We start from the raw sequence: 22371 nt of genomic DNA on the forward strand, positions 1-22371 counted from the left end.
CTTGTTGTCTGCTGTGGTGCTGGTGCAGCCCCACTTCAGGCGCAGGGACACTGTCACAGAACCACAGAATAAACCAAGGTGGAAGAGACCCACAAAAATCATCGAGTCCAGCTCCTGGCCCTGCACAGGATACCTCAGAATCAGACCATGTGCCCGAGAGCATTGTCCAAGAACTTCTTGAACTCTCAGGCTTGGTGCTGTGACCCCACTTCCCTGGGGAGCCTGATCCAGCCTTTATCCGCTGCGTGAAGAACCTTTTCCCGATATCCAACCTAAACCGCCCGACACAGCTTCAGGCCATTCCCTCGGGTCCTGTCGCTGGTCACCACAGAGGAGAGATCAGCGTCTACCCCTCCTCTTCCCCTCTCGAGGAAGATGTACACAAGAAAAGCCATATCCCGGACGAAGCCGAACTCTCGGCGCCGTGTTCCCGCCGGCCAGGGGACCGGTGGGACCGGCGGGACCCCCGAGGCCGCCCCGCCTGCAGGGGGCGCCAGCGCGCGCGGCCGCGGCGGAAGCGCGCGTCCCCTTGGCGGGCGGGGCGGGCGCTGGCGGCGCCGCTCACGTGGGCGGCCGCTTCCGGGCAGGCGCTCGGCGGGGGCGGAAGCGGGGCTGGCGCTGCCGCGCGCGTGGTTGGTGAGTGAGCGAGCGGCCGCGCGCGGGAGGAGGAGGAGGAGGAGGTGGAAGAGGAGGAGGATCAGGATCCCGATCCCGGCGCGGTCCCTGTCGGTCCGTCTCTGCTCGCGGGGGCCGCCGCGCTCGCCCTGCCCCTGCGCCAAGGGCCGCCCGCCTTTTGTGCGACCCGCCCTCCCCTCACGTTCCTGCGCCAGGGAGGCGGCGGGAAAAGCGGGAGCCGCCGCGGCGCGGGCCGGGTGCCGCTCCCGCGGAAAGCGGCGGCATCGGCTCCGCCGCGCGCCGCCGCCCCTGCCCCACCTCCCCCGGCGGCTTCTCTCCGCCGCCGCTCCTGCCTCGCCCGCCGCCGCGGGGGCTCCCGGGGGCCGAACTCGCGGCCTCCCCGGCGCCGGGCCGGCACTGACGCGCCTTTATTTAAAAGCCTCGTAGAGCGACTGGAGCGGGGCGGAGGGAAGCGGCGCTCGGAGCACGAGCCGAAGGATGTCCCGGGACGGCGAGGAAGGCAGCGTGACGGCCTAGACCCGCGGGAGGAGCGGCCGCTCCGGCTCTCGGGTACGGCGTGCGCGGCGCGGGGTCGGGCGGTGCGGTGCGGTCCAGGTGGCGGCGGCGGCGGCGGGGGATGCGCTGCCGGCGCGGGAGCCGCGCGGAGGTGATCGCCCGTAAGTATCGCTGTCCTGTGCGGGGAGAGAGCTCGCCCGGGGGGAAATCTTTATCAGATCGGCGGAGTTAGTTAGGGCGTGTGCCTTGCTTTCGGGTTTCTCAGGATTTTCCTGACGGAGCAAGGTAATGAGTTTCCCTGAGAATGCCGCCTGAGAGCTGCGAGGGAGTAAAACGAGAATCTTTTGGTTTGAAAAGACCTCCAAGATCATCGAGGCTAACCTGTAACTGAGTATTTTCACTGAGCCTGAGGTGAGGGTGGCTGAGTGACATCTAAAGTGGTGTCTGAAAAGCGCTGTATGCTGCTTTATGTTAAAGGAATCCTGCATCGATTTAAGGTTGTTTTAATGTTTTGAGTTGTAAAAACCGTGTTAGTGCTTAAACTTTTAGGTGCACTTAGCTCAGTCCTGTTGGAGGAGGGCCAGGGGAAAATACACGGAATCATAGATTAGTTAGGTTTGGAAGGGCCCTCTGGACATCATTTAGTCCAGGCCCCCCTACCAAGGCAGCATCACCTAGAGCAGGTGACATAGGAATACATCCATGGGGGTTGGATTGTCTCCGGAGACTTCCCTGGGCAGCTTGTTACAGTGCTCTGATACCTTCAAAGTAAAGAATTTCTTCTTCATACTGAGGTGGAACTTCTTGTGTTTTAGTGTATGGCCATTGCTCCTCATCTTCTCACTGAGCACCACTGAAAATAGTCTGGCACCATCCTCTTGGCACCCATCTTTGAGAAATTTAAATGCCTTAATGACATTCCCTCTCAGCCTTCTCCAGACTGAACAGGCCCAGCTCCCACAATCTCTCCTCATAAGATGCAGTTTGTGTCAAAAGGCAGTTGTTCTAGCAAGAAGTTTCATTAAAATAGTTACATAATTTCAGCAGCTGTTTACAGTTTTGTCTGATGTCTTACTGTGTAGCCACTGTGGTGTTTACATGACTTCGGTTTGGTAAGGATTTTATCTTTTGATCTAGCGTGGTACATAAGAATTGGAAATGGATAAGCTTAGATTACCAATTATTTCCAGAACATTTACTGTGAAGTAAGATGCACTGCTTTTAATAGGAGAAAGGATATTTCACAAGCCTCCTTCTTTGAAAGAACGTAATTGACTCTGTTCAGGTGTGTGCACACCTGTATTGTGAAGTTTTTAATGGTAATTGGGAGCCAAACATCTACTCTTGTAAAAAGCCTTGTTAGTGGAAATAACTTTTATGTCGAAAGCTTCTAGCTATTTCTATGTATCAAGTAGTGAAATTCTTGTAATTCTTTCCTAAAAGATACATATGGTAAAAATCAAACGTTTATAAAGGCATGGTTGTTATAGTTAGACACTAAAGGACCTTTTTATTTTGGCACCAGACTCCAAGCTTTTTAAAAGCCTTTTGAACTGATAGGTTACTTATGCCAAATTTGTACTGCAGTTAAAGTGCTCTTGCATATAGTTTTTTAAGCTAGTGTGTGAAAAACAGAAATTAAGTTGTAGTCAAATGTGTGTGTAATCAGTTGTTTAAATTGTTTTAAAATAATAGGAAATGAGTTTGTTTTAAAACATTCTTTAATGATTTTCCTGTTGATATGGAATATCAACTATATTAAATACTCTAGTATGGCACAAATTTCAGCTTGAGGTCCATTGGGAAAATCAGCTGTAGGAATGATGATCACATCCACCAGAAGAGAATCATTGTTTGAATAGGTTATTTAGAAACTTCTGGGTTTAGTCAGCTGTGTTGTTGGGGTTTTTGGTTTGGGGTTTTTTTTAATTCAAGTTTTTTTGTGGGGAGAGGGTGGTTTGTTTGGGTTTTTTTGAGAGGATTAAATTAAGGAATCTATGGTGTAGTGTTTGTTGGGCCTTTTCAGTGTGATGATTTTTTTTTTTTTTTAACCTGATTCACGTAAGAGTACTTCAGTATCAAAACAGAACAAAACCAAAAGCCCATTTAGAAACTTTGGGGGTTTTAATTTGTTTTGGTTATTGTACTTCTATTCCAGCACGTCTGTACAACTTACAAGTGTAGTGACTCAGATACCTTATTTATTAATACTTATATTATTAAATGTGTCTTTGTTTTCCATTCTTTTTACTCTATATTTGCCCATTTGACCTCTTCTCTCCCACTCACTTCTAATTATTTTTAAATGCGCAGGCTGGATTGTTCAGTGCATAGTGAAAGTTTTCGTAGGTTTTTTGTGTCCTTTTACTGGTGAAGGCTTGTTTAAACCTATGATTGTACATGTGCAGGCTGTGTGCTGTTACTGATGAACTTGATAAGTGATGTGCAATTGAAAGGGAACAGTTTGCTGAGCTCCTTGGCTTGACAAGAGTCAATTGTGTAAAAAGTTGCTTTGTTGGCAGGAACTTTTTAAAACAAAACCAAATCAGCAACTTAACTCTTGATAAAGCAGTGGCAGACGCAGATATTGGCATGCTTTTTAATAAAGTAGGTCTCAGAGCAAAGATGGCCAAAGGAGCAGCAGAACGTTTTCTGGACACCAGAACAGTTGCATGGAATCAGCCTGCATGTCTCTTTAGTCTAGCATCTTGTCTCAGGAGTGAACTCTCCTTTATGCAAAAGAATAAAAACAGCAGCCATTGTTAGGAAGTTGCTGCTCTTTGGTGGAAAAACTGCTTTTGTTGTGTATTTAATCAAATTAAATTATCTTTTTGCAGAGAAGCAGAATGACTAAAAAAAGGAAACGCCAGGAGGATTTCCAGAAAGTGAAGTTAAAAGTTGGGAAAAAAAAGCCTAAACTAGAGAATGCAACTGATACTACCTTCAAAACAAAGGCCATACAAATTCCTGAGCAGCTTAAAGAAGATGGAGTGCTTCCTACGCAAAATAGAAAACTTAACATAAAGGTATGCTGGGATGTTACATTCTGAAATGAAAACTTAACATAAAGGTATGCTGGGATGTTACATTCTGAAATGACAGAAAATTACTTGCCTTCTATGTAGGTTTACTGCAATTCAGGAAAAAAACTGCAAAAACCCCTGCATTTAAAAAAAAGTAAATGCAGCAGGATATCTGAATGCAGCCCCATTTTAAAAGAATCTTGTATTTCTTTGGGGGGTGGATTTGTTTTCCTTCCTTTGTGTCATTTTGTGTCTCTTGCAGCTCTCTGCTTAAACTGAAAAAAGTTGTTCAGGCTGCGGTTTCGTATTTCTGCTTTTGAGAGCAAAAGTGACAGGACTTGCCTTTGGTCATCCCTCTGTTGAGTCAGTAGGGTTGTGCATAAACTTAAGAACAAGACCTAAGGACAAGTCATTACATCTTGTTTTTCCTATCACTGAATTTTGATTATTTGTTCATTGTTGTGCTATGAACTAATACCATGTTTGTTCTAAGCACATTTTGCTGTTATGAACAGCAGTACATTGTAAAAATAGATTCTGTATTTTTAAGCGTTTAAGGAAAATGTGCAGAAAATAGGCGGGGGTGGGGGGGAAGTTTGAACAGCTTAAATTAATAACAATGGTAAGTGTATATGTTTGTTTCCTTATAGGATCTGCTCTCACAGATGCATCACTATAGTCCTGGGGTTAAGCATAATGCACTTCTTGGACTCAAAGAACTCCTGTCTCAGTATCCCTTTGTAATTGATGCACACCTTTCAAGTATAATAAGTGAGGTGGCAGCCGTGTTTACAGACAAAGATTCCGGTGTCAGAGGAGCAGCTGTTCACCTGCTGCAGTTCTTGGCTTCAAAAATAAGACCAGAACAGATTGCTCCATTTTTTCCTTTGGTAAGTGCCCATCTCTCTAGTGCCATGACTCATATCAGTGAGGGAATTCAGGAAGATTCGTTGAAAGTCTTGGACGTTTTATTGGAAGCATACCCAGCTCTTCTTACAGACCGCAGCATTATATTGTTGAAGAATTTTGTAGAGCTTATTTCTCACCAGCAACTCTCAAAAAGACTGAAAAGCAGGGACAAACTTTCCTGGATGCTCTCTGTTAACCCAAATCGCAGAGTAACTTCTCAGCAGTGGAGGTTGAATGTACTTACCAGGCTCAAGAAGTTTCTCCAAGCAGTGGTAGATGGATCCAGTGATACAGAGGATGAAGGGCTTCAAGAGCAGAAGGACAACTCTCATTCTGTGAGGAACCCAATATGTGTTAGTTGGAAGCTCCATGCAAATAATCAACAACATATACAACTGTTTGAAAGTGGTGGCTTACGACCAAAGATCAACTCATCATTTAGACTGAGGTGAGAAAATGTTAACTAGTTTGGGAATTAATATCAACTGCGTGATCACAATTTAATTTTTTTATTGTGAGATTGTCCCTTAGCCATATTTTAGGACACTTAGTGTAATGTCTTACTGCAGAGGCTTGAAAATACAGAAATACTCAGCAGATAACTGTGTTATGTGTATATCATGAACTTTTCCATTATAAAAGCTTTATTTTATACTATTAATAATAATTTTGGATTACCAGCTCTATTGGGATGTTTTTGGAATGCAAACTGACAGCTTGTAGTCTCTTGCAGGATATCAAACAGACCTAGGAGCAAGTAGGCAAATTTCTTTACATGATATGTAAGCTTGTTTGTGATAATGAATTTTACTGAAATTTTGTGCTTTTACCTTCACGAGTCTGTCATAAACTTAGGAGTCTGTTATCTTTGACTATAGCTCCTTTTAAAAAGGACAGCACAATGAGATGTGTCTGGTGGTATGAAGATCTGCTGAGTTTCCAATTCTAGATATTTCAATCACTTCACCAGTTTATATATTCACTGTGGATGAAAGATGTCTCCGCTGAGACATGCTGATGAATATGAAAGGCAGTGTAGTGTGCTTAGTCACAGGAAGGTTTGTGTGGGTTTTGGTAGTACTCTAAACAGATGAGAGCTGAAGTTAAGGGAGAAATAAACAACTGTTTTTATTTCTCTTTCTCCTTTCTGATTCACCCACTAGAGGGGAACCTCCCACCTCACTTTATGGTACTTTTTGAATGTTGGCATCCTCATATGCTTTACTGTGGATGTTGCATGTCTGCTGCCAGGAGACCTGGAATGGTGACTTTAAAAATGGAAGCAGTTTAGCTGTTACACAGCTCTGTTCTCTGTAGATACCAAGGTGGTTTGAAGAGAAACCACAATCCTTGCTTTACTGCTGGAGAAGACTGAATAAGAGGTAATAAAGCAGGTGTACCAAATTCATCTAGGAAGTCAGTGGCAAAAAAGGGTATAAAATTCACTGCCTACTCCATTGCTATGTCCATCTTACCTCTTTGAAGGAATGAAGGGCAGAAGAAGAGGTGTTGTCTTTGAATACCACAGGTGTTGACCTGAATTGGCAGGTGTTTTCCATCTCTGTCGGGGAGAGACAGACATCCATTCCTACTCACCTAGGCTTCCTCTTTGTAGGTAGCATATTACCTGTAGTAGGTATAGGAGGCATATTAAGCTAAGTAAAATGTGCAGTGTATTCTAGAAGTGGTTGTCAGCCTAAGTGTTCAGTCATGACCAAGTGTCTGCTGCAGGTAAAATTTTAGCTGGCAACTAGACTTGAAGCAGGGGAAGGATTCTGTGCTGAGCACAGAACAGTTCTCTCGAGTTCATCTTTGCAGTCAGAAGCACACAGTTGTGGAGCGCTGTGTATCAGGGAATGCTTGTATTGCACCCTGGGTGATATGCAGAGTATGATGTACCGTGCCATGTAATAGCTGAAGATGCACTGTATCCAAGGTCTAGGAAAATAAACTTTACATCTGGTGTCACCTGAATTGGATTCCACTTTTCTGAGGGGCTAGGTTTTGATGAAACATCGTGATGTATTTCTGGTTATAAATACTTACAAAAAGATGTTTGCAAGCATGAGGAGGAGCCAGAAGAATAGAAGGAAACATGGCTAGAATCCAAGGCAAGATTGGCAAAGCAAGCTGATGGCAGCAGAACAGAAGAATAGAAAGGGAAGGATCATCTGCTGAAGGTACTAAAATGTTCTCATTTCATTGCATTTGTGCATATTTTTGGTGTATTCGTTTTTCACAAGGGGCCAGTACAGCTTGTTTTAGTGACTGTGTGTGAAGTTCCAATAGTCAAGAGTTGCGGTAGTGGTTTTTGTATTTGCCACTGAAATACTTTCTAATAATCTAAAAGTGTTTAATTCTGGCACTTCCAATTGTTGCCTTTTACAGGCATTCCCAGGCCTCTGCTATGGCCACCACTGCAAGGACAGAAATTAGTTGTAATAAGAGGTTCAATACTCAGTGTGTGTGTTTAAAGTCACAAATAGTCAAGTCCTAGCTGTGGATAATGAGTTGACCAAACCATAAGTAACTATTTGCAGTGTGTGTGTTTTGATGGTCTTGTCACTAATACTGCAAATAAGTTTCAACTTTGTTCCTTAACAAGTAGGCTTCCAAACAGCATACTTGTATTCTAAATTTTTTAAGTTCCTGTATCTATTTAATCTTGCAAGTTCATTGGACAGGGATGACACATCACTGATAACCTAGTGATTATGGAACGAGATTTTCTGAATCAGTTTGCAGTATTAGTGCCTAATAAAAAGGATAGATTCTGTGCTTAGAATGCTAGATGATTCAGTGATGCAAATCTTAAGACTTCATTCTTTTCTGTTGTGTGCTAGATCTTCCTACTGTGTGTAAATTAAAGATTGCAGTGTATTAGGAGATTGTTAGAATGTATTCTCTGCATTATGTGCTGACTATGCTGCTTTTTTGCATCAAACTCATTTCAGGTGTGGAAAAACAGAAAGCCTTCACAACTCAAATGTGGTGGTACCAAGGCATTTGATTTTTTTTTTTTTTTTTGGACTGGAAGAGAAACAGTTGAGCTTCAGATTCTGCTGAGAGAGGACAATATGAAGCTGCAGAGAAAAGCAAAGATGACTTGAGAGACTGAAATGGAAGATGGAGCATAGCCAATAAATACGTATACGTGCATCAAATAGAAATGGAAAATGCAGTTCACTCGGTGTGCTGAATGTTTGCTGCATTTGGCAGTGCAGAAAAGGAGGACAAGTAACCTGGCTTAAACTGCGAGCCATAAAAACTTAATAACTTCCTAAGACTTTTCTTGTTTTAAAGAACAGCAAGTTGTTTCCTTATTTTCTGTTTCTTTTACACTTTCTTGACTTCCCTTTGCTGAATTTCTGTTGTCTTCTTGCTGTCAAATGGCAGATATTTACTCAATTTTTGTTTGTTTGGTCCTGCTGTATAAAAATACTGGCATTTTAAAGAAAAATGACAGCTTAAGGGCTACACAAATACCTTGCAGCTGTCTTCAATAGTATTTCATACTGATATAAAGGTAGTATGCTTTGCAGAGTCACCTTACCACTCAAGAGTAGTGATAACAGATATGTGACAGAGTAATTGACATCAAACCTTCCCAGTTTAAATGAACATGTATTGGTAAGGATAGTGTACTAATCAAATAAGTGCTGGACAGATTACTATAATACTTTGTCATCATCTGTTACTGGCACTTAGATTTTATTTAGCACTTTCATTGTTAACCTTGAATATGTGGAGGAATCTTACCTTGAGAGATAGGAGCTTCTTTTGCAGGGGTACATGAAATATATTCCAAGTATTCTTACCCAAATGCTTTCAGCCTGAGTTCTTCCTTTTTCCTTTCCTTGTTTCAGAAAAGTACTGAAATAGTTGTTTGTGTGTGTGTTATACTTCTGTAGGAATCCTCCAGTGTGAATTACCAACTTCTCAGGTTTCATGCACTATTCACTTTTTAATTGGGAGATTTTTGTGTTCTAGGAGTAGATTGCTGAAATTCCAGAGTTCTGGTGTAGTATCAGGTATTTTTAAAAAGAGAAATCATTAAAGACTACTACTTCAGAGCAATTCCAGCCAATTACTGAAATTTCAGACTCTCAACTGAGAGCGTAATCGTGTCACAGCATGGCATTTACAGGACAACCTCACTTTCTCAATGATGTAGTCTTGGTATCAACAGGCTTTAGACTTCATTGTGGTTGTGACTGTAAGATGGGATTTGTCTACTGCATTTGAGATGACTGAGAGTTAAAAAGCCTAAGATAGAACCATTCACCCTAAACTCTTTTTAGTCTGAAAGAAACTGCTGTCTACTGCAGTGCCTGCACCACAGAAAGGAAATAAAGCAACAAAACGGACAAATAAACCAAATTATATTTACTGGATATGTTTCTTGCTGCAGTTAATCCTAAGCTTTGTAAAATTTTAAGATGTTTGATAATCATAGTAAGGACTAAAGATAAAGCAAATTTTTTTTTCTTATGATCAGTTATGTTTCCACTTGTCCCTTTTATTTTGTGCTGGAGATCTAAATTCTCTCCCCCATCTTGTCTTCATTGAAAAAGAGCTTGTATTTGTCTCACACTTTTTTATTCCTTCTCCCTGCTCCTTTTACAAGTTGTTAATGCCTGGATTTGTTTTGGTTTAGTAAATTCCTTGATACACTGATATCAACTAGAGAGAATTGGCAGAATAAAATGTTCTCTCGTTATTTGTATTATAGATGATTGCAACAATATACAGCTTCATAAAAGGATATAACTAATTGGATAACTTAGAAATGACTAGGGAAAACTGCTTTACATCTTCAATATGAAATTAAAATATTTGTGAACAAAACATCTGCAGATCTGTGGAAAGTGAATAGTTTTTGAGTTCCTATTTTGAGTGTATATTTAAAGAAAAATTACTTGGATATCATCACTGAAATAGAAAGGAGTTTAACAGGAGGTTCAGCGTGGTAATCTTATTTATTTTAGGAAATTAGAATTACAATAGGAATTTCCTGCTATGAATTAGGAAACAAAATCATGATGGAAAACAATTTCGCAAATGATTGATTGAAACTGTTGTGCTTTCTTTTTTTTTTTTGGTTCTGAATTCCTTAACTGCCTGAACTTACCCTGTAGCAGGGTTGGGTCCTATCTGCTGATAATCCCTTCTGAGACACAAAGTGTTTTTTGAGTGGGGGGGAAAGAGTTGGTTTTCTTGATTTCTGGCAGATGTTCTTTTAATTTAACTTATATCTTAATTTTAAGTTTTCTTTAACTTCATTTCCAGATAATTTTAATAATTTTCCATTTAGTTGCTTTTCAGAGCATAATAGCCAAACATCAGGTGGAAACCAAAGGTATATTTTTACAGGAACTTTTTTTTCTGCATTTAATATGAAAACCATTGTGTTTATTATAGTTGGAAATGGTTATTAACTGTAATAAACCTTATGCATTTGACAATACCTTGTAGTCAGCTTCTTTATTTTGCTTTAATGAGCTTTAAAGGTCTTTTATTATTTTGTTATGCTGAGTATAATTAATTCCTTCCTGTTGGTTGAAGGTGATAGGATAATGCATATCATATTTCTCCACTTCATAGACTTTACATATAACAACGGGGAAAGAAATACTGAAGTTTAAGAAGTTGTTAGAGAAGCACACAAACTTGCAGGGAAACTTAGGAGCAGGTTTGTTGTAGATGGTTTGAACTCCCTTTTTTCTATACTGAAATAACTAGCAGGAAAGCCAGCAAACATTTAACGTGTTAAAAAAGTAATTGTTCCCATTATTCAGAAAACAGGAAAGTGGTATTACTGTAATCTTGTTTTGAAAGGTGTGATCTTTATCTTTTTATCCTTTTTTTTTTGTTTTGTTTGTTTGTTTTTTGCTTTTGTTGTTTAGGTCTCTGACAAGTGTAATGGACAGTGCAGAAAAAGGCCTGTCCTCGGCTGAAAACTTAAAAGGTTTTATTGAGATAATAATTCCATTACTGATTGAGTGCTGGATTGAAGCATCTCCTGCACAATCAGCTCCCATTCTTGGAAACCTTTTGGAATCAGAATCTCAGCAGCTTATGCAGCAAGTGCTTAGCATAATACATTTATTGTGGAAACTCACAAAGCGACATGATGAAACATACAAAATGGTAAGGGAGAAATGATCCATGGCATAATGATGAGAGTTCATTTTGTTTTGATTAGAGACTAGTGGTTTGCTGATTTGAAGTAGGCAAGATACTTTTATTAAGAGAGAAAAAGCCTAGGTGTTGAGTAGATTTTGAGTCTGGATTTTGTTGCCTCTTACTGTAGAAGAGAATCTGTTGAACTGAGCCGTGTTGCAGAAGAGGAGCATTTTGTCTCCCAGATAACCTCTAGAATATAAATTGGAACAAAGTGCAGAATGGAATTGTTTGTTCTTGTTTTTGTTTGTTGAAAAGTTTTGTGGGGGTGGGTGGAAATGAACAAACCCTAAATCTTTGGAAAGGTAGAAGATAATGGTGGTCTGAGATCCTGTAATTGCTTGGTGCAATCTGTGTTGCTGTGTTATGATTGGTCAGATCATAAGACATTGGCTCAAAATCTCAATAAGGATTTTGGGAGGTATCCTCTGAAGGTTTTTTTTGCCCAAGTTATTTTCTCCTTCTTTTACTTAGACTACTCAAGTGCTGGTTTTGGTAACTTTTGCTGCTTTTCCAAAAATTTGGCGAATTGGAAAAAACTCAATTTATTGAGAGTAGTTGGAAGGAATGTCTTGGTAGCTCTTGGTTTAACCTGTGTATAGGAGTGTAGGTCCCTTTGCTAAATGAAAAGCTACACATAGGGTAATTATTGGAAAACATTTGTGGAATCATTACATTAGACCAAAGTTACCCAACATACACAGCCTTGAGGGAGAGATTCAGTATTTTTGAGCAAAACACACTGTTCCACTTTTTCCTCCATCTTTCTAGAGGCCCTCTTGGAAGTGGGCAAAAAGCAGGCACTTGACCTGTGGCAGCCTCCTGTCCCTAGCCTTTTTGTGATGGATCCTGCAGAGCTGCTGCTCTTAGCCGTAGGGTGCCTGTATTTTGGTCACATGAAAGACATGCTCCTCTGTCAAGACATGAACTGTTTTGAATACACACAGTTGGATTATGACCTTAAGTTGTTTGTGGGGAGAAAAAAAATCTGAGGTTCCTACAACTTGTTTTTTTGTGGAGCAAATTTCATTTTAGATAAGTGGTTTGTTTTGTCTTTATAGTTACCTTTATATACAAAATGCACTCAAATAGCTCAATTTGAAAATGAAAGCTTTGCTTGCTTAATAGCCCTTGGGCTTACAGGCCAAAGTGGCTATTACAGTCACTGTGGAAAACCACTCTGAATATGCTTAGTGGAAAGCTGTTGGTCTTTGAAATAGTTTAATGGCCTTTTTCTGTTCTTAATAGTCAAATATCAAAAAGATTACTCTGCCTGATCAATCTGATAGCAATGCATTGTTTTTTAGTGATGAATTTTGCTGGACACTTTGTGGAATGGTGACTTTGTGGTCTGCTAACCCACAAAGTGAAATTATTTTAAAATACTGAATCATTTTTCTGTAAGGATAGTCTTCCTACTGGAAAATGTTTTGTCAGTGGGCTTTCAGCCACAAGTACATTAATGATAGGGAAAGATGAAAGCAGTATTGGAATATGTTTTAATGGAAAACTCAGGACAGTCATTGCAAGTTAATCAGAGTCCACTCTGATTTTAAGAACCCTGATAAATTGATGTAAAATTACTTTCAATTCAGATCTTTAAGTCAGTTTAGTACTGCATCTATGCACATAAATATGTGCTAAAAATACAGTGGTTCAGTTAGGATTACATGTTGTTGCTCAACCTTAACTTACAGCATCTTGCTACTGACTTGTTTTCTGAACCTTTATGCACAGCACTTGAAAGTAAAGATGTATAAGCAACTTGCAAACAGAAGTTAAAGTTCCTGGTTTTCATTGATTCCAATAATGAATTTTGGAAAATAGTTGTCTGGATTTATTTAATTTACTTCCATGCTTTCTGTCTATCATCTGCTTTCCTTAACAGGAACTATGGCTTCGAATGAATTACCTTGTTGATTTCAAGCACCACTTCATGCGTCATTTTCCTTATTCTTTACAAGATACAGTAAAACACAAAAAGAAAGATCCATGCAAAAGGTAAGAATAAAATCAATGTCATGTAACAGCTTTTAATTTCATAAGAGAAGTGAGACAATGTGAGTCGTGCTTTATTAAATATTAAGTTTTTAATGGTGGAGAAGAAAACTTTTTATTGCGTATTGCTTGAAGATCTGCAGAGATGGCTTTCTAGGAAGGTTACATTGCTTCAAATTGAGAAGTTTTAGTTGTTCTTTGTGAAAGTATTGTATAGGAAGCTGTCTGAATAGCATCTAATAGAAAATGAAATGCTGCCTTAGGGAAATGAAAGTATTTTATTCAGCTCTTGATCTGGAATTTGCATATTGCTAAATGGTGATTGTGTTAGGCTGACTTATTTCATATTTCTGCATGTTTTCTTCAGCTGACTGTTGAATTACATCAAAACATAGTTCAAACGTTCTTTTCACCTCCATATAGTCTTCTCTACTTGTACTACAGGGCTGGGTAAGCACAGCCAGGAGGGGGGATGGGGCACACTGTGGCTGTCCTGTATGGCAAAGCAGTACTGGAGCAGGAGAAGCCAGACACACATTTCTTCACTTTTGAGCTGTTAGAGCGGATGCACCAATTCTGTTTTGGTACAGGCCAGTAGCAAGTTGTCTCCCTTCTCAGCTCCCAGATGTGAGACTAAATTCATGCTAAACTCTGTTCTGAAATCATTCTGCACCTTTGCAGTCTATGTAGAGCACAGATGCATGTACAACAGGTATCAGCTGGTGTCCATTTTTATTTCAAAAATAATTTTTAAAAATCTTTCTGTTTTCCCCCTCCCCTTCCCTTAGCAACAGGAACTGTATGAAATCCTCAAACAACGTAGACCATCTTTTACTGAATTTAACCTTGTGTGACATAATGGTTTCATTAGCAAGCACTTCCACACTTCAGACAGACTCTGGTTGGCTGGACATGATAAGAAAATTTGTGACAGATACTCTTCAGGATGGCAGCAAGTTGAATAGCAAGCAGGTGAACAGGTTGCTTGGGGTGACTTGGAGACTAATGCAAATACAGCAAAACAAGGGTAAGATGAGAAGTTTCTTAAAAGCAAAACTATGCACTGACAAAGCTTGGGTTACTTTAGCGTTTTCAGGTCTGTATTGGATGTTCTCAGTTGTTATATCATACTGTATTTTGTTATAGAGGTAAATTGATTTTCTTGGTAATATCCCTGCATGCAGCAATGCGAACTTCGTTTTTGGAAGGCTGTTAGATTAATACTGTTGATATGCAATGTATGAATATATTTGTGTATCTGTTTTCTGATTTTACTTCCTAAGATACTCTTATAAATGGGAAGGTGAGTTTTATATTGAAAAATAATTACTAGGCTGTAGAGGTGCATGATACTTTAATATCCCAATATTTATTTAAAGTCATTAACACAGCTGATAGACTCTCCTGAGTACTGTAAGATGACCATTTTAGTTCTGCGATGATACGTAATGCCAAGATACTTCCAATGGAAGCTGCTGTTGAGTATTTTCCAATGTTTGATTTGAATCCTTTTCCAAGAGAAAACAGTTCCAGTTTTGACTTGCAGGACCATACAATATTTTAGCTTGCCTTTTTCTTTGATTTCAAGTACTGCTTGGTTGTATTCCAAATGAGACCTTGGATGTAGGACTTCAGGAAAGGACTTTTTCAGTAAACCGAAAAGTGGCAGCAGTCTTTTATGTTTTGCCAGTCTGATAAAAATGAGTTCCACATCCAAATAGTTTATAGGAAAGCCCTTAGCAACAGATTCAGTTGTTAAAGTTGTAAAATGGAAAGATGTCAAGTGTCCCTCAAATATATTTGACAGTTAGTTGTATTTCCTGCCAAATCCATTTTAATTGGGAATTTGTCTATTCTCATGTCCCTGGTGACAAAGGAAATAACTACTCATCTGCACTTCAAATTTAGCTTTGTGTTGAATGCAAATAATAATCCAAAGTCAGAGCCTGTCACACTACCTGAGCTAAAGCAGAGGAATTGCTACTCAGAAAAGTAGCTTCCAAACAGTAGTTAAACTGTTAAATCAGATACTTCAGGCCTTTCTTTGTAATGAAATGTTGATTTTTTTTTTTTTTTTTTTTTGACTTTGCCAAACTTTTACCAAATAGTGGGTAACGGCTTGTGTTTTTCTACCCAAAGCGGCCATTTTAGTGCAATAATTTTCCTCAAGAATCCAGAAAATAAATAAGCTTTTAAAAAGTTACAGTGAAATTGTGGGAAAATATTTAGTACGGATCTTTTTTGCTGATCCTGTAAAGTTTCAGTGTGGACTTGGTGTGGACTTGGTTTCCTCATAAAGCTGTATCTGTGTGGATGGTTCATCTCATCTCTTCAAGATAATCCTTATTCAGTACTAAAAATCTGACTAGATGTCAGATCGTAATTAATCTACGAGCTGTAGAGGAAATAAAGCCTTGTCATACTGGAGAAATAGGCTGATGGTTCAACAAGGAGAGGTGCAAAGCCCTGGACCTGGAGAGAAACAAGCCTGTGTACCTGTACATGCTGAGGGACGACCAGGTGGAAGCAGCTTGGCAGAAAAGGACCAGGGTCCAGGTGGAGCCAGCAATGGGCCCCTTATGGCAAAGAAGCCCAGTGGTGTCCTGGGCTGCATTAGGAGTGTTGACAGCAGGCTGAGGGAGGTCATCCTGCCCCTCTACTCTGCACTGGTGTGGCCACTCCTGGAGTACTGTCTCCAGTTTTGGGCTCCCCAGTACAAGAGGGACATGGACATACTGGTGAGAGTCCAACAAAAGGCTGTGAAGATGATGAAGACACTGGAGCATCTCTCCTGTGAGGAAAGGCTGAGTGAACTGGGATTGTTCAGTCTGGAGATGAGAAGATTTGGGAAGCATCTCATCAATGTATATAAATACCTGAAGGAAGGGTGCGAAGAAGAGGGAGCCAGGCAGGCTCTTCGCGGTGGTGTCCAGTGACAGAAGCAGTGGGCACAAACTGAAACACAGGAGATGCTGTCTGAACATCGGGAACACCCTTTTCACTGTTAGGGTGACCAAGCAGTGGCACAGGTTGCCCACAGTGATAGTGGAGTTTCCAGCCTTGGAGATACTCCGAAGCCATCTGGACACAGTCGTGAGTGGCCAGATCTAGCTGATCCTGTTTCAGCAGGGGTGTTGGAGCAGACGACCTCAGAGTCATTTATTCCCACTTCAACCATTATGTGATTATATGGAAGAAAAACTTTCCTTCCTTGATTTTATCTTTTTTTTTTTTTTTTTTGATGATTCTCTAGAAGTTTTGAACTCAATATTGTTTCAGATAGTACTGCAGAAGATAGGTTTTAAACAAATTCAAGAGTTAATTTTTTTTGTATGTACTATTTGACATTGAGATTAAAGCCTGGAAGGGTATGTATTTTTTAGAAAGTGAGAAGTGAGCCATTACCCTAAAAAAAAAAAAAAGACAAAATTGGAGCACAGTGGAAATCAAAAGAGGGTAAATTTACATAGCAAAACCAAAAGAACTAATGAAAAAGAGATAAAATAAAACCATAGTGAACCTCTTGTGCATTATGCTGCACAAGCATGGATCATTTTTTCCGGATTGCCTGTTTTGAGTAGGAATTTATGCTCCGGTGACATGCACGTCGCCCTTTTTCTGTGGACATCTAGAAGAGCTTGTACCTGTGTTGTCTGAAGATTTATCTCCGTTGTTTAAGATCAAACTTGGGACTTCTCTGTAATTAGGAGATCTGCTCCTTTCTTGGATTTCTCAGGTATGACTTCAACAGCAGCTTGCGTGCTAGTTGTGTTTTTGATAAATGTTCTTCATGTAACAAAAGAGAACACACTCATTCACTTCAGAAGGAGGCTTGACATGTGCCAGTTAAAACTGAAGTATTTTAAAACTAATGAGTTCTTCAGCTGCATTTTGGACATCTGTACAATGTGGGCCTTTTAAAGTATTACTTTTTAAGAGTACCTTTTAAAAGTGCTTTCATTTTTAAACTTGTCCTGTTCACATGGAGCAATTCATATAGTAGGACCTGTTTTACTTAACATGCCACAGAGTTATTGGGAAGTAAGTGAGAATTCTAGTCACTTAGAATATTTATTTATTTTCATATTTTTTCAGTTGAGTTTGTCAGTTAGCTATAAACTAGATAAAGATTTAATTGTTATTCAGTTAAGAATAAGCCAGCGTTCTGATTAAAAAATGCTGTCTGAGGTGAATCTTCACCTGAAGAATATGTGAATTGAGTAAGTTTATGCTCCTGATGCATTGAAAATAATGTAATAGTATATATCTTAGTTATATGGAATATTAGAATGGATTTTATTTTTCTGTTGAAAAATGTTAGATTTCAGCTTCTGAATGACTCCTGCATCATGCACGTGACCATGCCATTTCAGGTGATTTTTGTAGTGTGCTTTTTAGTAAGAATCCCCATATATTGAAGTCGAGTAAGAGTTTTACAGACAAAGACTGGGCCCTGATTGGATCCAGAATAATTTTTAGAATGGAGCATTCTTGTCGGTCTCTGTGGGCAGAAGCAGCTGCTCTGTCCTGTGAGGAACACAATACTTTATCTGGTTTTGTACATGTAACTTACTAAGACTGATCTGTATACCTGGATGAAAAGACAGACGTTTCTCAGCTTTGGTTTATGAAGATAATGAAGTGATTGCTGCTACTTAAGTATGCCTTAATTGGATTGAATTCCTTGGGACCACAAGCTCTTCTGAGACAAACTGAATCAAGTCTCATACCCTTCATGTATTGCTTAAGTTTTCAGATGCTTTCCTATTCTTTCCAGGCTTGTCTTCTCTGAATTCAGGTATTTTTCCATGCTTTGTTAATTTTTCCATCCAGTGTTTTAGTCTGGTTTCCAAAGAAAATGTTTGGTCTGTTTCTCAGTCTGTTATAGTAAGTTCTGTGTTTGCTGGCTGGTTTTATCCAATTTCATCACAGTGACAGAGCTTTCTTACGTTATTTTAAGTCTGGTGATAACACATGGTTGAGGAGAGCTTCAGAGAAGGAAAGGTTGCAGGGGAGTTAGGAATTCTCCTTGCAGTGTCTTGCCAGCAGCCTCTTGAGGTACTTATTTTCTGGTTAATTAGCAAGTGTAACTTGGAGCCAGCTGGTTCAGAGACAGGGAGAGCTGGTGAGGTTCGTGTGTGTGGCAGGGAGAAAGGGATAGCACAGAGAGAACTGAAGGCACTGTGACAGTGGGGTTTTGGGGAGCAGAAGTAAATGAGTAAAGATTGGTCTGAGGTTACTAGGGAGAAAGGATTGGAAGAACGCTGTGGAAACTAGGAATTTATTTGTTCTCAGCTACCTCACAACCCGTGCACTGTCTTGTCTACAGGAAGTTCTGAAGTTTTCACTTGCATGTTGTCGCTATTCTTCTATCTGGCTCTTTCACAAGCTACGCAAGAAAGGGTTGTTTCAATGGTTTAGAAGTTAGTCCAGTAGTTACTTTAAAACATTTTGGTACTTCCTTGTGGAATTCAATGTAGACAATTGAAGGTAAAGATTGTAGCTCTGTGTGTGTGTGTGTGTGTTCATGTATAAAATCAGAAGATTAAGAAGTATTACTACTTTTTTTTTTTCCAGTAGCAACGGAACCCTTGATAAAAGCAGTGTATATGCTATACCAGCAAAGGAATTTACTCTTTCCAGTCCGTACATTGCTTTTGAAATTTTTTAGCAGAGTTTACCAAAAAGAAGATTTGAGAACACAAAGAATCAGGTAAAAAAAAAAAGGGCGGCTTATTCTTTCTCATTTCAAAATAGTACATTGGTATCAGGAGTGAGAATACTGAATTTATATATAGATGTCATAAAACTTAATTCTGAATTTATTTTCTCACTGAAACTTAGTTTGTGTTCCCTGTGAGATGAAGATGTATCAGCTTAGTTGTCTGTCTTAGCATAAGTACTAAATAGATCTTAATGACGTAAATTTTAGCTTGAAGTACACTGCTACAAGCTTATTGTTACTGGCTGTGTGGCAGTCAGTGGATGTGTCAAGGTTGTGAAGCTATAGCCATGGAGCATTTCCATTATTTCAGCCTGAGGTCATGAGCACTTAGTGCCTTTTGGTGTTCTGATAGTGGCTGTGTAGCCTTTCTGACTTACTTTATTAAAAAAAAAAGATTCTGTTGTTTTAGGGGTGTGCCTCTAAAGAGACTAGGTTTGAGAAACTGTCCTTCTGGGCTCCTGGTTCATCATGGGGTATCTATTAGATCATGGGCAGCTCTTAGATATCTGACTTGCTTCAGATGTAGTAAGACGAGATTATTCTCTCTATGTAATGCTGTTACAACAGTTTTTCATTCATCAGATGTGTCCAGATTGTCTCTAAATCTTAACTTTTCCAGAAGGTATTTTTCAGTCAAGTCATCTAGTTCCAGCACTGCAAAAACCTTAAACACAAATCAGGCTGCATCAATCCTGGCTCATTTGGGAACTGCAGGTCCCCTTCAGGTACTGTAAGGTAGCTCTAAGGCTTTGGGGAGACCTTCTGTTCTCCACGCTGAGCAGCAGCAGCTCTCTCAGCCTGTCTTCATAGAAGAGGTGCTCCAGACCTCTGATGATCTTCATGGCCTCCTTGGGCTTGCTCCAACAGGTTGATGTCCTTCTTATTTCTGGGGACCCAGAGCTGGATGCAGCACTCCAGGTGGGGTCTCACCAGAGCAGGGTAGAGGAGCAGAATCCTCTCCCTTGACCTTCTGCCCACGCTGCTTTTGATGCAGCCTGAGACACAGTTGGCTTTCTGGGGGACGTGATCTGTTTCTGCCTCTAAAAAAAATCAAACCTCAGGTCTCTCAGAAGTCCTGGCATCCACTAATGTAGTCAAGCTTTGGAAAAATTGTTCCCTTCTACAGCTCCTTTGCTTTGTTACATCTTCTGTTGTGGTAATGCCTGAGTACATGTAATTAGATCTACAGCCAGAAATAATCTAATGCTATGCTCTGAACATTATAAAAAGTGTAGGGAATATGAAAAAAAGGAAAAAATGCTTGGGAATATTCCATTTTCTTCCTCTTTTCACACAGAGTGAAAAAGAGACCTTTTTCATACTTACTAGTTTCCCTGAGGTTATATAACCACTGTTCTCTGTACTTACCTGAAAGTCTGGAGAACCTCATTCAGTTTCATGTGATCATATGACTATCTGGAAAGCTTTAACTTTCTATCTTTAGGCATCACAAATAGCAGTAGTTTTCCTGCTGTTCCTCTTAGTCTTCTACATGGATCTGTGACATTTTTAGTAACATAAGAATGAAATCTCAAAAATTCTTTGCAAAAAAGTATGACTACACTTACGTCTGACAAGACATTTGAAGACAACACAATATTTGTGTACTACACTGATCCATTTGTTTCTTTTAGAAGCAAGTGGGGTTTTTTTAATTTCTTCAAAATGTGGACTGTTCAGTAGCTCCTGGATGACATTCATGTTGTTCTATTCAGTTTGACGTCATAGCTCCTTCAGCCCTCCTCTGACTGTTCTCCTCATTCTTTTTTTTTTTTTTTTTTTTTTTCTCAGAAGCTTCTCAAAAATAGTCTAAGAGAAACAGAATTTACATTGGAGCATTTTTCCAGAACTTTTTTATGAATTAGTTTATTTTTAGGTATGTCTGATTCAAGGATAAAGTAAGAGCTTTTGGCCTGTTGCTTGCTGCCTTGTGGAAAAAAGAAAACTTGACTGATTTATTACACGGTTCAGAATTAAGTTTCATCTTGATGTTTTGGTTATCTTGTCTTTGGTTATCTTCACCTAATCACTGCACACGTACATGTGGTCATTGTGTGTATTTATGCATATATAGTCTGTGTGTGTGTGTGCACATATGCATTTATATACTGGTAAGGGTCTGAAAAGGCTATTCAGCCTCACAATCTGCCTTCAGCACTGACCTGTGTGAGATGCTATAGGAAGAAGACAAGAATTACTTTTACATAATACTTTAAGCTTCCAACCATTTGAAGCCTGTTCTTCCTCAGTGTGCAGAGCTTCTGTGTGTTTATCACTCAGTGGATGTCTGTATCATGAGCTTTGCTCATAATTGCTTGGACCAGTCTAAATCAAGAGCAACTGCAGCATCTTCTGGCAAGGAGTGACAAAGCTCAGCTATGTCAAGACCCAACTTACTTTTGCTTGTTTAACCCTGGCTCCTTCTAGCTTCATTTGATACTAGCATCTGCTCCCATCTGTGGGAAGATGAATCAAATGTTTTATTCCCATCCACTATTTCCATGTCAAGTGATTTGAGATCTCTGAGCCCACCTCCAACTCACCCACTTCAGTTGTCTGTTCTCCAGGCTTTTCCTACTGTTGAACAGTTCATCTCTTTGCAAGGCCCTTCTCTCTTGTGTCATGGGTACTTAATTTCCTTGAAAAGGTTTTGGTTGACAGGTCTTTGAGAGTGAATTAATCTGTATCATCATCATGCTACTCTTGTTGACATCTTCAGAGACCTACTTTGAACTTCTTGGTTTACACTTGGCAGTTTTTTTTCTTGTGATCATCACTTTGGTAGTAAGCTGATGAAATGCTTTTGGTTGGTTTATAAATGATACTTGATTTGAAAAGCCAGAGTGACATAGAAATTTTAGCCTATGAAAGATAGAATTAGTCCATACAGTTGTTTCAGTTTGAGCCAGAAAGGAGAAATAAAAGCAACTTAATCAAGAATGGGAACAGATATTTTTGTGGTTTTTTTGTTGTTTTGCTTTTTTTTTTTTTCCCCTCCAACTGATTTTTCCCTCTTTCTTTAGGAGTCGAAGTAAAGTTTTATCTCGTTGGTTGGCTGGCTTACCTCAGCAACTGGCTCTGCTTGGCTTGAGGAACCCTGAGCTTTCCAATCAGCTCATTGATATCATTCATTCTGCTGCTTCTCGTTCAAACAAGGAATTGTTGCAAAGTTTACAAGCCACTGCTGCTCGAATATACGGTAAGACTTTTACACTACTGCACAAGGAATTTTGTCCCTCACCTGGCTGGCAGGTTGCTATAGGTGGAAAATCCTGTTGTTTCCTAGGTGAACGTAAAGACTGGGTGGGGGGCCGGGTTGCAGATTGGTTTGGTCCCCTATAATAAAGGTTAAAATTAACTATGTGTGCCATTTACTAAAGGATAGTATAAAGATTTGAGATC

At 39.9% G+C, this 22371-nt stretch overlaps 1 protein-coding gene across 4 annotated transcripts in view; it reads left to right on the forward strand.

The window, feature by feature from the left end:
- Window positions 1-586: 586 nt before the first annotated feature.
- TEX10 (testis expressed 10) overlaps window positions 587-22371 on the forward strand; it is a 55713-nt gene continuing 33928 nt past the window's right edge. The window contains exons 1-9 of one of the 4 annotated variants that reach the window (XM_082289147.1): window positions 587-636; window positions 1055-1292; window positions 3969-4157; window positions 4805-5511; window positions 10970-11213; window positions 13135-13247; window positions 14033-14271; window positions 18822-18957; window positions 21993-22168. In XM_082289147.1, coding sequence (XP_082145273.1) covers window positions 3978-4157; window positions 4805-5511; window positions 10970-11213; window positions 13135-13247; window positions 14033-14271; window positions 18822-18957; window positions 21993-22168 — 1795 coding nt within the window. In that variant the 5' untranslated portion in view covers window positions 587-636; window positions 1055-1292; window positions 3969-3977. Of the gene's footprint in view, window positions 637-1054; window positions 1293-1321; window positions 1543-3968; window positions 4158-4804; window positions 5512-10969; window positions 11214-13134; window positions 13248-14032; window positions 14272-18821; window positions 18958-21992; window positions 22169-22371 lie in introns of those variants that run through there. The other 3 variants (XM_082289150.1, XM_082289148.1, XM_082289149.1) reach the window with 3 other exon arrangements.

Source organism: Coloeus monedula (genome assembly GCF_965178545.1).
Source record: "Coloeus monedula genome assembly, chromosome: 1".
Taxonomy (NCBI): Eukaryota; Metazoa; Chordata; class Aves; order Passeriformes; family Corvidae; genus Coloeus; species Coloeus monedula.